This window comes from Agelaius phoeniceus, chromosome 13 (assembly GCF_051311805.1).
Source record: "Agelaius phoeniceus isolate bAgePho1 chromosome 13, bAgePho1.hap1, whole genome shotgun sequence".
Taxonomy (NCBI): domain Eukaryota; kingdom Metazoa; phylum Chordata; class Aves; order Passeriformes; family Icteridae; genus Agelaius; species Agelaius phoeniceus.
Genome location: NC_135277.1, coordinates 16,403,322 through 16,417,540, shown reverse-complemented (window position 1 = coordinate 16,417,540; position 14,219 = coordinate 16,403,322). Strand labels below are relative to the sequence as shown.

The following is a 14,219-nucleotide window of genomic DNA, read 5'->3' as shown; positions in this document are numbered from 1 at the left end:
AAATAGTGCTATACTCTTGATACCTAAATTTGCATTTTAATATTCTATTTCCAAAAATATAATTACAAAAGCATTGCTAAAAATTCAGCTTTGACCATTTAACTACTGCTGAATTAAATTTAGAACAATTAATGATTTGTAGAGGTGAATATACCAGTGCACTTTTCCATTCTGGTGGTTTCACCAGTAAAAGATGCTCTGATAAATTTGGTGGAGAACGAGCACAACTTGTTCTGTTGGGGTGGATATGAGAGGAAACATTCATAGGGGTGTGTTGTTTCACAGCACTTTATTATGCTTTTTGCTTCAACTCTCACCTAATCTGCTAGTAAACAGCCAGTGCAAAAATAGCTGCAGGAAGCCATGTGGAAATTATTTTGACTGAAACATTAGAAATAAAACCAGTACATAAGTCGTGATCAGAAAAGTAGGTTTTCAAATGGAAAAGTATAAGTTCCCTTTCACGAAAGGTTTCCATAAAATTCCAGCCCCTGAGGTGTTTTTCTTTCACCTAAGTGCAGTACCACCTTCTAAGTTGTTGGTACATCTGGGGCAATATGGATGAACATTCCCCTGAAACCACAGTCTTATCAGTAATTCCAAATATGTGGTGAAAAGGTTACACCAAAGTAAAAGCAGCACAGAGCACCAGCTCTTTGGGCACAGCAGGTTGGATGAGTTCTGTTCTCAGTGTCCTGACACAAATCGAATAAGGCACTGATGTGGTAGAGACATCTTTTATTAAAAGATAAATAAATAAATTAGATTACTCAGAAGGAGTAACAGACACTATGACTACTGTGTCAGTGCCATAAACTGGTTCCACTTTCAGAATGAAACTCTCAAAGCAGACCTGTCCAGTGTCACAGGCTGACTCACAGAAGCCATGATTCAGAGTGCAGACAGAACAACAGCCATAAAACCCAGCTGGCTCTGGCCACAGGCACGTGTGGCAGTGCTGGTCAGGTGGGTAACAGCAACTGCAGAGGTGCAGACAGCTCACAAGGAGCAGTTCAAATTTATTGCTTTGATTGCTGCAGGGCAGCAGAAGCTCTCCTAGCAGTAAAACCCTTGGATTCCTGGCAATGTTTGTGTCCCAGGTATAGAACAAGGAATGCAGAAGTAAGCAGCACTGGGCTGAACTTGGTAGTTTCATACTGCAGCTGACAATTACTTCCTAGTCATGTTTAGTTTGTCCCAGTATGCTAAGGTGGTTTTATTTGGTAATGCAGTTTCCTAGTGGAGCTTCCTGTCAGAAGGTTAAAGGCTGTCCCAGAACTTTGTGCTTCAGATCAAAACAAAGCAATGTGCATTCAACTTCCAGCCCATTCCCAGTTCAGTCACAGCAAAACAGAATTCTGTGTTTTGGCACATCATTAAAAAGTCAAAGCTCTATTCCAAGGGCAGATGAAGAAAATGAGGTCAATCAGAGATCAAACTGGCCTCCTTGGAAAACAAGGTTGTGCCAAGAACAAGCTATCAATTTGGGATTAGCAAGCTTTCATTCTACACAGAATTTCATTTGCAGTTGTCCCTCTGTGCAATCCAACAAAGTGGCACAGATGGTGCAGTCTTTGTGATCTTCTGTGTTTCTCATTTTCAGTGCTTGTAAATTCATTTCCCACAATCCTGGTGGTGCTGTGAGTTCACTGCTGCTGTGTGAAATGCACGGGACAGAGTGGGAATGAGATTCCCTGCTGGGGAAGGGAGAGTCAGCTGATGGCACTGTGAGCCACAGCACTCATAAAGGAAGAAGAAAAGCTAACACAGAACATTTTGTAGAAGCTCTGAAATGTTCAAATCCTGCATCTTGGGCTGGGAGCACAGAGGAAAACTGAAATGGCAGGGTATAAAGAAACCTGTCCTTGTCCCTGTAAAGGTGACAGATGTTTAGTTCATGTGGATGCATTAAGGAAAAGATACATGATGACAGTGCATTCCAGTGAAAAGGAAGTTGGATACTTTGCATTCCTTCCTACTTGTACTCTCCTTTTTTCTCATTGCTTTCTTGCATCATATGGAAGGGGTTTTCACCAACATTGCTTCATCTTTTGAGCAACCAGTTCTTTATCAGCTCATGAAATAAGGCTGGCCAAGCCCTTATCAACACCTTCCTTTCAGCTGTTATCACATACCATATCTTCATAGCTCAGCTGGATGTATTTCATTAAAGCAAATAGTAAATGACTCATTGATCCTACTTTCTGTGTTAGTGTTTTAGTCATAGTATTTTCACCTTTTCTTCCTGTGCCAAAAAACAGGTATTCAGCATGTTCTATATGTAAAAGGCAACAGGATTGCCATCTTTTTGAGTAGATGACTGGAACAGAAAAAACCTTTAAAAATGCAAAGGAAAATAGGCTATATATTTTTTTCCCAGCTTTGACACAGAATTAACCATCACAAGCAGAAAAGCAGCTCTGTGTGCACTCCTTTAGCAATTCATCACCAGCAGTTGAAAATACTTGCTAGGGGGGCCAATAAATTTCACAATTTTTTCCCTAATTTTTTTCAAATGTAAATACTGAGTCCAACTCAAACCATTTTGAAAGTTGAAAATCTTTGTCATTCAGATGGTAGTTTTAGGTGATAGTGGAGTTATTCCAGTACAAAAGGCTTGGGTGAGAATAATTACCCATTTATGGTATTAAACACCAGTATTTACTGCTCTATTGCAAAATCATAATATAAAGTAGACTTCTGAGTAGAACCTGCAATGTAAAAGAATCTTGCAATGTAAAACCCCAAGACTTACCTGAAGAGAAGCCAGACACTTACAGGAACATCAGATTACTGCAGGTCTGTCTTCTAGAAACTGCTTTATGAATTCAGACAGGTGTCTGATTTGTTATCACACTGAGTTTGGGTGCTGCTTTCCCTCCCCAGCTTTCCCTTCCTCCTGACAATTGCAGAGTGCCCAGTGTACAGATTTTTGTGTTTGTGTAGTCAGCAGTTTCATCAGCCTGAAATAACCCAGCTGCCTCTTCCACTTCTCACTTCATGGTGTTTGTAAACAAAAAGCAAGAAGCAGAAAATACATCTCAAATCAGATCCCAGCTCTCCTGTCTTTGTAGATACTGAATGCAGGTTCATGTACCCATCTACTTCTCTGTACTAAACAAGAGGGCTGGAAGTGTCCAAAAGCCATCACTGTTGGCCATTTGTGGGATTAGAGATTTTTTCCCTATATTGGTTAGATTCCTTAACAGCACAATAAGGAGGGAAATTCTCTTTTAATGAATGCAGTCATTTTAGTATCAGTTTTAATCATTATTCTATTTAGTATTTAATGTCTGATTTGTTGGTAACTTAAATTCTGTTTTATTGATATGGAGAGGAGTCTGAAGCAAGACCTCATGAAATTTAAGAACTGATTTTGGGGAAAGTTTAGCCCTGCTGTGGCTTCCTGCTTTAGAGTGGACAGTGCTCTGAATGTTTTGAAGCACACATGGAGTTAGTAATGTAACTTATTCTTCCTGCAAAGTGTTCTTGGACAGTTGACAAAAGGATCCTGCAAAGAGGATCATTGGACACAAAGCTTTGTTTTGCTGAATGCTGGAGCTGCAATACTGAATTTATTATAGGTACCACTCTTCAGAAAGATCTAATACATGGGGAGAATCCAGAAAGAGCAACACAAATCAGAGGATTAGGAACAAAGATAGGAGAAGTAAGGGCTGGGTGTTTTCAAAAATAAACAAAGATGGGAAAAGTTGCATTTTCCCCAGTTGTAAAGGTATCATATTCAAGGATGGGAATCAGGAATCAATTTTTAGCCAATCAGCAAGGAGAAGGGCTGTCACTTTAATTTGAAGTGAAGTTGATTTAGGATTGAATAGTGGAAAGAAAAATTAAGAAGATAGAGAAGGAGAACTGCTTTGGGGTGGGTTCAGTAGGCTGGAGAGGTCATCTCAGGGATGACCAGACAGAGGAGACTGGCCTTGCAGGCCACTGGCTCAGGGAAAACATCCTCTGCACCAACAGCTGGGTGCCTTTGGATGCAGATGTGCTTGGCCAGCCATTTCTAAAAGAGGAGAAAGCACCACCACCTCCATAAAGCATGGATGAAAGTGTGCTTCTGTACTCTCACAGGTCTGGGGTTGGCCATGCTTACTAAAATGAGGGAACCAAAGCTGATTTTGAGAGGTGCAGATCCTATCTCCAGCTTTACCTGAAATAGTAGTAAATTTGAGAATATTCTCTGAAGTAGGAAAAAGAGGCTGCCTAAAATTAGAAACTAGGGAAAAGTCTTGATTCCTTTGCTTTTCTTTTCTTGTTGGCAAGGAAAAATCTTTTCCATAAACTTTTAAAAAAGCCTTATATTCACCAAACTGAGATGTGTATATTGTTTTCAGAGCACATACTTTGTGGATTATATTTTCCTAGCAGAATATCAATTTTAGCTGACTGGTGGCACTAGAAATCCTCTGTGGATTAAGAAATAGAGTGCAGTAGCTAAGGCCAAGTGTGGTTCTCAACATTTTTTATCAGCAAGTAAACTTGACTTTAAACTCTTTCAGAATGAGGTTTTTTGTTGTTTTTTTCTTATTAGGTCACTTAAGTATTTTTGAAAACTAAAGGCTGAATTACAACATGCTGAACCTTTTCTGCAGTTGGAATTGAGTATTCCCTTAGCTGGCTGTGCAAGAAAAAGGCCATGGACTTGAAGGGCATAGAAGATGGAACAATTTTGTTTTCCTTAATAGCTCTTCTCCCAGTCAGATTTGATACACACCATGTGTATAAATTCAACACATATATATCAGTCTGTCTGTACAGCTTTTCTAGTTCTGTCTTCTGTGCAGTATTAAGTATTTAATCAATCTGGGGACTTGAATCTCAAAGACAATCAGCTAGCATTTTCTTTTTCTATATAATTCAAAGGTTATTGCTATATTTTTGCCTCTATAACCCTTGAGAGGAGGGACCAGGGGGCACACATACCACTGAGAACTCATTTCACCTCTAACAGGGTAAAATACATTTGAAAATTTAAGTGAGCAAAAGCCACTGTATAAACAGGGTAAGGATCAGCATTTCCTCTCATAAATAAAATAAAATTGACTAGAAAATGGGTTTTTCAAATCAGTTTTGTGGGTTTGTGGCAGCTACAAACAGGCAGTTTTCGTGTACATAATGAGTAGGGAAATGTGAGTGCTTGTGAAGTATGGAAATATGCAGAGTCTCAAAGATAAGAGGACAATCAGAATGTTGGTTCAAATTTTGTCTGGGTTCCTGTAGTTATCTGACAATGCAGTTTTCTGATCAACTACCATAAAAGATTAAATCTCACATTTATATTTCTTAGCCACATAAGCATGTAAAATATGAAAAATTTATGTGTGTGTTACTGAAAGATAGGTTTATAACTTAGCTGCAGAAGTTCTGAGAAGGGGAAAAATGAGAAACAGGAAGAAAAGTCACCTAATGCTTACATTTGGGGCTGGGATGAGATCCGGGTTTCTTGGTGGTGGTGACTGTGTATAACAAGTGCTGACCTCAGTTATCTGGCTTTCCTTGGTTCCAGAGATGAGCTAAGGGAAGCTGTAGCTTCATCTGGAGAGAAATGACTTCCTCCTTTTTTCTTCTCTGAGCTTTGCACTTAAAACCTGTTGGTGCATTACAGCAAGTGAATATTTAGACTCTAACCATGTAAAAGATCAAAACATACACCTAACCTTACATGCTGTGAATGATCTCTCTGAATTTAGTAGAACAAAGGTTAATATGCAAAGGTCAAGACAGCTGAGTCTTTGTAATTTTAATCACTTAATGCCTTAGAAGCAGAGGCCCTAAAAGGGCTTGTCCAGTGACTTTTTTCAGAGGTTGGAGCTGCCAGTTGTTATGGGAGTGCAAACAATTCATAAGGATAATTACTATGTTGATAATGTATATATCAATAAGATACTTCTGGACATAAATACAGTATATATAGCAAAAAACCAAACCATATTTTGGATCTTGATAATTGATTGAAAGCAAGTAAGGTACCATGTTCTACTGATTGTCCATTCATCACCTGAGCCAAGTCTGCCTGGCAGCAGCCTGTGCATGCACACATGGCCCCCTCAGTGCAAACACACTGCACTGCTGCAGCTCATGGATTTCAGTTCCACTTACCATGGGCAAGGAGCAAACATCAGTCACCCAGCTGACTTGTTATGCCATGCTCACTCAGCCATGTGCAAGTGTTTGGTCAAATACTTTATGCATATTTCTTTGTATCCCCTATTGCTATTGATTATTTTTATCTTGTTCAAGCTTCACACAAAGCTGAGAGAATAAAATTGGAATAAAATGATACAGGTAAACAAATAACTGTAAAAAAAGCTTTGCTGTGCATTTACCATGTACCAGCTGCTGTTCTGATTAAAAACCAGAATTGTATTTTCCATTGGATCATCTGTGCAGATGCCTGCATGTATTGCTCTGCAGTTGCTTACCAGCCAGTGAGAACTGTTTGGGTGCCTTAAGACAGTCTGCCAAGATCAGTTCATTAAAAAAAATGTTCATTGATTGTGTTTAGACCTAGACTGGAAATCCCATCAGCAAAGTACATATTAAAAAAAATACAGAATTTAGGAATTGAAGAATGATGTCCGTTGTGTTTGTTTTCCCCCAGATCTGTAAGAGCAAGGCTAAGGAGTCCCAGCAGTATTACCACAGCCTGTCCATCCGGCAGAGCCTGGCTATCAACTTCAACATCCAGCAGGACTGTGGCCATTTCCTGGCCGAGGTGCCCATGCGCCTCCTTCCCTGGGAGGATGACGACGCAGCGGACGTGGAAGAAGAGCGGGAGGAAGAGGAGAAAGAGCCTGAGCAGAAGAACAAAGACACTGCCTGCAGCCCAGAGGCCTCGTGCAGGGACAGCCCCAGCAGGCAGGGCACCCTGAGCAAGCCCCGCAGCCGCGTGGTGGTGATCACCCGCGAGGTGCCGCAGCTCACCGTGGCCGACTTCGTGCGCGACTCCGCGGCCCGGCACAGCAAGAGCCCCGACCTGTACGAGAGACAGGTGTGCCTGCTGCTCCTGCAGCTGTGCCTGGGCCTCGAGCACCTGAAGCCCTACCACATCACCCACTGTGACCTGCGCCTGGAGAACCTGCTGCTGGTTCACTCCAGGCCGGGAGGCAGCCCCCTGAGCCCCGAGGCCACAGAGCCCAATCCCAACACTGCCTGCCCGGCCAGATTAATTGTGAGCAACTTCTCCCAGGCCAAGCAGAAGAGTCACATGGTGGATCCTGAGGTCCTGCGGGATCAGTCCCGCCTGGCTCCAGAAATCATCACTGCAACGCAGTACAAGAAGTGTGATGAGTTCCAGACTGGCATCCTCATCTATGAAATGCTGCACTTACCCAACCCCTTTGATGAGAATCCAGAGCTGAAAGAGAAGGAGTACACTTGTGCCGATCTCCCCAAGATTCCTTGCCGTTCCCTCTACTCTCAAGGGCTTCAACAACTTGCCAGCTGCCTGCTGAATCCCAACCCTTCGGAGAGGATCTTGATATCAGAAGCCAAAGGAATCCTTCAGTGTCTGCTTTGGGGCCCACGTGAGGACTTGTTCCATGCTCTCAGTACATCTTCCAACCCCTCACGGAGAGATGCTATACTTCAGAACTGGCTCGATATAAAAAGGACGCTGCTGATGATCAAGTTTGCAGAGAAGTCCTTGGAGAGGGACTGTGGAATTATTCTGGAAGACTGGCTTTGTTGTCAATATCTGGCTTTTGCCACTACAGACTCACTTCATCGCATTGTGAGACTCATGAAGCAGCACTAGTTGTAGAGCCTGTTGCTTTTCGTGAAGCATCCCCACCTCTGCCCCAGCCCTCACTCCAGCCTGCACTAGGGCTCACACTTTGTACAATTGTTACAAAACAGCCTAGACAACAAAGCCAGCAACTCTGAGCAAATAGGTTCTAATTGGAGAAATTGCATCCTGTACCAAGTATGACAGAAACTTTACTTTTTTGCCAGGCCTGCTAGGGATTGATCACATACACGACTGCATTTGGATCAGACAGTATGTAACTTGATTCATATCTGGCTGAAAAGGAGAGCAAGCTTTGATACCACTATTTCTACCACTACAGTAAACAAATTGCCCTCCTCTTCTGGGTAGTTTCTGTCATTTCCTACATAGCATTGATTAGTGAATAGCAGTGACCATAAGCAGAGATGGATTCGTGGTGAATGTGAGATGAATTATCCACCATGCCACAAAACACTCATTTGCTTTCACTCCACATACCACACATTTCCTCTCAGCTTAGTCAGTCCCCCACAAGCAGGCTGTGCTCCTCTCTCCTTTGGTCTCAACCAAACAGGTTCTGATCTTTCTCTTACACTTTACACCACCTGTACTTTCCTCCCCAGATGTGGTTTTCCCACTGAGCATGGCAAGTGTCAGTGAGCAGTAAGCACCTGTGTTCAGTCCTCTTCCCTCTGCCTCATTGCCTACCCATATCCTTTCTAACCATTCACAATTTCATCAATACTGCCTTAATCACACCATTACCCTTAGCTTGAGACTTGTGCATTAAAAAGCAGCATATGCACACTTTATCTATCCTATTTCCTAGGCAACTTTCACCAGTCTGAACTGTTGATGTACTGTAGCCATAACCACATTTATACAAGAACAATACAACACATGGTAGACCCTTGAAATTCCCTTTCCATTGCAAAAAGCACTAAAGCCTGACTTGAAATGGATGGGACATGCATAACCTTCTCTGACAATCACTGCTATGAATCAGGGACAAAAATAAAAGCCACCTCTTCTGTTTTGGTTTGGTCTGCTCTTGTCACTTATGCCATACTGCAAAGTGAGACTGAAATTGGCTCTGCAGGTTTGTTGGCAGGAGATAGAAATGTTTAGAGCTTGTCTGTGTAGCTAACAGGCAACATGGAGATACTTTCACTGCAGACACAGTTCTCTGAAGGGTAAGAACAAGGGTGCAAAAACACTGTTGTTTAATTATTGAGGGAGCTGCTAAGTTTGGCAGCCACGACCAACAGCATCATGATCCACATTTCCTGCAGCAGTGCTTGGCTGCCCATCTCTTGCCTGTTGTAACCAGTGTTTTCTAATGTTGCTATAGACAACACCCTAGAAATGGAATGTTGTCAGAAGAGCTCAAAGAGCATCACAGACAAAGTTTTGGACTAGAGCAGGAATTAGTGAGGATTGAAGAGTCAGAATTTTGAAAACCTCAACTTGAAGGAGCTTTTTCACTTTTCAAGGCCACTGCTGACTTCCTTCTGTGCCCTAAGAGCCATTTCCCATGGAACCTCTGTACAGACAATATCTTTGCTCAGTATTGGTAGGCTAGGAGTTGTTTTCCAGGTTGCTCTGAAGAATGGATCTGGATGCAGAGGGAAAAGCAATCCTGAATATTCTGACCCAGGTGATGGAAAGCAGACAGCCGTAGTTATGAGCCTGTGCTTCTCTCCTATGGATCTATGTGCAATTCTTGTATTATTTTTTAAAGCTGTACATTACAGTGTTCACTTTACACACCAGCCTTTACCTGATGCTAGATCTGCAGCCCCTTCCTTTACTTTCCTGGCACATAAATGCACAGATATCCATGTGTTCTTTTTATGGATTGATGTTCCATTGTAATTGTTAAAACTGTGAGGAATCAATTCACTTCAGCCTTGAAACAAATAGCCACTTTATACAACATATGCATTCTTGGACCACATGCATGGAAACTGAACTAACAGTCCTGCAGGCTTAAAGTCAGCAAGAGTAGCTCTGGATGCACGGCGCTCATCGAGGGCTGACATGTCTGTGATTCTTCTCTGGCACCTCTCAGAGCTCAGCTCAATGGCCTGTGGAAGCCTACATTGATTGTGCCCTAGTATAGACTGTCTTCGTTACCTTTCTGAAGATTTTTTTGAAACTTCTGATTGTTCTTTTGTTTGATTCACCTGTATCAGTGAAGGATCAGGCAAGGATGAGGATAATATATTTTAATGTGATATGTATGTTTTTCTTTCTCTTTTTGGCAAGAAGGTTAGGATGGTGGCATTGATGCAGAAAAACAGGACAGTGCATTAAAAGCCCAAGTGCAATGTATGTAGTTGAAGTACTTCCTCTACATCAGGAAAGAAAGTTTCTGCACTACTGCTGAGCAGCTTGTAGAAGAACCTTTACAAAGAATCTCCTGTTCAGTGCAGCCCTGCTTCATCTGGACACAGGAGGGCAATGCTCCCATAGTTCACATCCACCGAGCATGGCAAGTCACTTGTGTACTACCTACTCTAGCTATTAGTGCCAGTGTGCTGAGCTGCCAGTGGGGCTTCTTGTTCTCTGTGGTCTGGTTTTGTGTCTGTTCCGTGGTGTGTGTGTGTGTGCACCTGACTTCCCAGCTAGCTCACATAGGCATAGGAGTAACTCTTGGACCACTTGGCATTGCAGTGGGGCAGTCAGTCCCTGGATCCTCTGGGTGTTGCCATGTTTAGGGACACGTGTTCCCACTGTCACTGTGATGTCAACACGCACATGCAGAGTTGGATTTTGAATGTTGTACAAGCGTAGGTATTAATGCAGCTGGTCCAAGGCCTTTGTATCTCTAGCTATCTAACTTCAGTTTGTATCTTTTGTGATGCACCAATACTCATTTTAGCTCTGCAGTATAACCAAGCATGGATAGATGTTCACTACCAACCTCTTTCTTGTGCAGCACTGGGTAAACTTTAGCAATTTTTAATGTTGTGTGGTTTTTTTCTTTAAAAAAGAAAGAATGGCCAATGTAATCGAACCTGATCTGGCCTGAGTTCTTCCCTGAGGAGCTTGAGGCTGACTTTGCAGATCTGCCCATAACTGATGATTGCAACTGTGTTTGTGGTGGTTCTCCATCCTGGCACCAGATTGTGCCACGTAAATACACGAGAATGTATGCATTAACCTGATTGTAAACAAATCCTAAGAATGCTACAGCATAATTGCTAAGCAAAAGGAAAAAAACCCGCTCTGTTTGTAACAGGATCCTGTGTATGGCAGGAACAAAACCCCTGGCTGTGCACGTTAGAACGTACTTGAATATGTGCACAGATCTTGAATTTTTTTTAGCAATGTCGCACTTTCAGTTGAGCTCAAGAAATAGGAAGAGCTGCAAATCTAAGATAACAGTATTGACTGTAAATATATATTTTTCTATTAATAAAAGCTGTCATTCAAATATTTTTAACATGAACTCTAAGGATTTTTCCAGTGGAAACTAATTTCTGGAAAAATCAAATGCTTGTTTGAAGAATTATGATTGAGTGGTTTCTGATCCTTTTAGAGCCATTAAAACCCTCTCTAATATTACAGAGAGAGCACAGTGATTGGATTCACAATATTTAGTGCCTTGTCAAAAACCTGAAATGTAGCTGGTCAGTGGGTGGAAATCTTATTCTTTTCATAATACCCCTAGAAATAATACTGCCCATGTAAAGATGCAAAAGACTTACAAAATTAAATGCTGTACTTTGCATGATACTGGGTTGATCTATTCCATAAGATTTGTGTGAACGGGTTCCTTTAAGTTGCTTGTAGTACAGCATAAACCTGAAGTAACAAAACTGTGGGCTTTCAAATTTGGGATCTGGAACAGGGAGAATACCAGTGGATGCCAAGGCAGTTGTTGCAGCCTGAGCAGGCACAGGAGAAGCCTCTTGCTCTGACAATCTCTGCAGACACTCAGTGCTGTGCTGGCCAGGGGGGTCTGTCTGGGAGCAGTGGGGAGGGGGGAACGTGCTGCTCCTGCTGCACAGCACCCTGGGCTGTGGTGGGAAATGCAAACCTCTGTTCCAACAGGAGTGCTACAAGAACTGCTCCTGAGGTGACATGGAAAGTGGGTTCGTTTTGTATTTCTTAAATGGGAATTACTAATTGTCTGTCAAGCCTCAGATCTGATCCAGTCAATATGCATAACCAGGTGAATATGAAGAGACTCTACTGGTAAAAGCTTGCCTATAAATTTGTAGGAATGAGGGAATCCAGAATTTTCTTCTGGAGCCCCTGGAATGTCCAAATACAGAAGCCTGGTCTCACTTCAGTGTTCAGACTGATGAATTCAGTTACTCCAGGCAGGATACCATGTTGCTGCCCCACAGAGAAGAGTGCAGGTAGCATTTACAAAAATGTTCCACCTTAAATCTTTTATGCTCCACACATCCTACCCACAAAGTATGAATGGATCATCTTGATGTGTTAATACAAGAGAATTCCTACATGTTATAGAGAAAAATATATTATTTAAATAAAATATGTGTGTTAGGGTTCAGCTACCTGCAGAATGTATTCAGTAGCTTCATACTGTAGGTCCTTAATTTTAATGTGTATTTGCTGCTGAAATAAAATGTATCTGGTTCTGAATTCTTGTGCTGAGATTCCCATCTAAATTAATTTCTTTTTTTTGTAATAACAAATCCTTATGTAAATATAAAATAAATGATCCTGTTTTTATTTAAATCAATTTTAAGTTTTCTGAGGGATACAGTTGAAACTGAGTCAGACCTTGTAATGCACTTTCTTTTCCCCCTTTCTCTAAATTGACTGTTTCTCAGTACAAACAGGACTTTACTGCATGACTAGACCATCAGTTTTACTCTGATTTTGCAGAGGTGGTGCTGGTTCTGCTAAAACTCCTGTAAGACCTGGAGCACAATCAGAGCCCTCCAGCCAGCACAAAGATGTGATTGTGATTTAGTTATGCAGTAAGATAACATCAAAGAAGTACAGAACAGAATTTTAAATACCTCTATAAAAATACACCTGTGGAAATATTCTGTAAACAGTCATGTGGATTACAAAGACTTCAAGCAAAGAATACACAAAAAATACTTTTCAAAAAACACTGGGGAGGAATTTCGTAAGGGCACCCTCAACTTCAAAAGAAGGAGCAAGTCTTTTTCCCTGCTGTGTTGCAGAGAATTTCTGGTAGACATTTGGATGGATTTTCTTACTCACCTGGATGCAGTGTTAGAAGGATGGTGATTTTGAATAGGTGTAGAATGTAATTCAAATAATTTCCTGTAAGTCTCCTTGCATTGGTGCTCCACTCAGAATTTACCTGGAAACCACAGAATGCTTTCAGATCAAGCAGAGTTGCCAGTGAGAAATGAAATACTCAACTTACCTGTACATAAGCATTTTACCACTCTACAGAATTTGAGAATTTGGTTTTTACTTCAGACTATACAGATTTTTTTTCCATAAATTTAAGGGGAAGATTTCAGGGATTTAAAAGAGGTTGGACCTTTTTTTTTAATATGGAAGAAATATTTGTTCATAAATATATATATACATACATATATATATATATGAGTGCATGTGGGCATGTTTTAATATATATGTATGTATATGAATTTTTTATCCCAAAAGTATTCTTTGCCCCTTTTTGCTTGAAAAAATATATATATTATATATTGTATATATAATATATATTTTAAGAGTGTGTAAATTTTAATATAGTAATTTCATAAATAACACCTCTTCAAAAACTACTCAAAATTTCTGTTTCCTTGTCCTTTGGATTGTTGGTATTAGAAAGTTTTGCAGTTGAAATCCTTGGGTTTTTTTCTTTTAAAACTTAATTATGCTGAGCATTTAAGAATATGTTCTTGTTTTTAGTAAAAGGGGGAAATTTATTTTTAAATTGCGGATTCCAAAATCAGCTAACTTTTATAAATGGGATTTCTTTAAATGCCTTGAATAAGGGAATTTCTTTTAATTTCTTTTTTCAGTTCCATTCTTGTGGGTAATTTGTATTCGGAATTCCTGGTTGCATTGCTTTATCTGGTGCTTCATATTGATATTTACACATTTTTATATAAATAAGTATATAAACTTCAAGCCTTCCTTTGTGATCAGGGGCAGTTACACTCTGGTTTGCTGTGGTACTTTGCTGTGTACTCCGTGGCATTCATGTTACTGTGTAAATAAACTAGTTTTATTACACTCCAAATCAAACTTGCTGTTGCTTCATTTTCCCCCTTCCCAGGTAATGAAACAAAACCATGTATTTCTGAGGCAAATGCATGTGGCCAGTGCAGCTGAGGGTTTTATCCACGAGCAGCTGGGTTGGCAGCAGCAGTGCAGGTGTGGCAGGTGCCCACCTGGGCGAGGCCACAATCCCGGCTGCAGGAGCTGCCAGTGCTCAGACACTGCCCCAGCTCCCACCTCTGGCATTGCCCCAGGAGCCTCACCATGGCTGGCACCATTT

General features: G+C 41.1%; 1 protein-coding gene across 7 annotated transcripts in view; it reads left to right on the top strand.

Moving 5' to 3' along the window:
- Positions 1–13,966, top strand: part of PEAK1 (pseudopodium enriched atypical kinase 1) — a 111,541-nt gene extending 97,575 nt beyond the window's left edge. For all 7 annotated transcript variants that reach the window (XM_054642121.2, XM_077185641.1, XM_077185642.1 and 4 more), the window contains one exon: positions 6,623–13,966. In XM_054642121.2, coding sequence (XP_054498096.2) covers positions 6,623–7,777 — 1,155 coding nt within the window. In that variant the 3' untranslated portion in view covers positions 7,778–13,966. The remainder of the gene's footprint in view (positions 1–6,622) is intronic.
- The last annotated feature ends 253 nt before the right edge of the window (positions 13,967–14,219 follow it).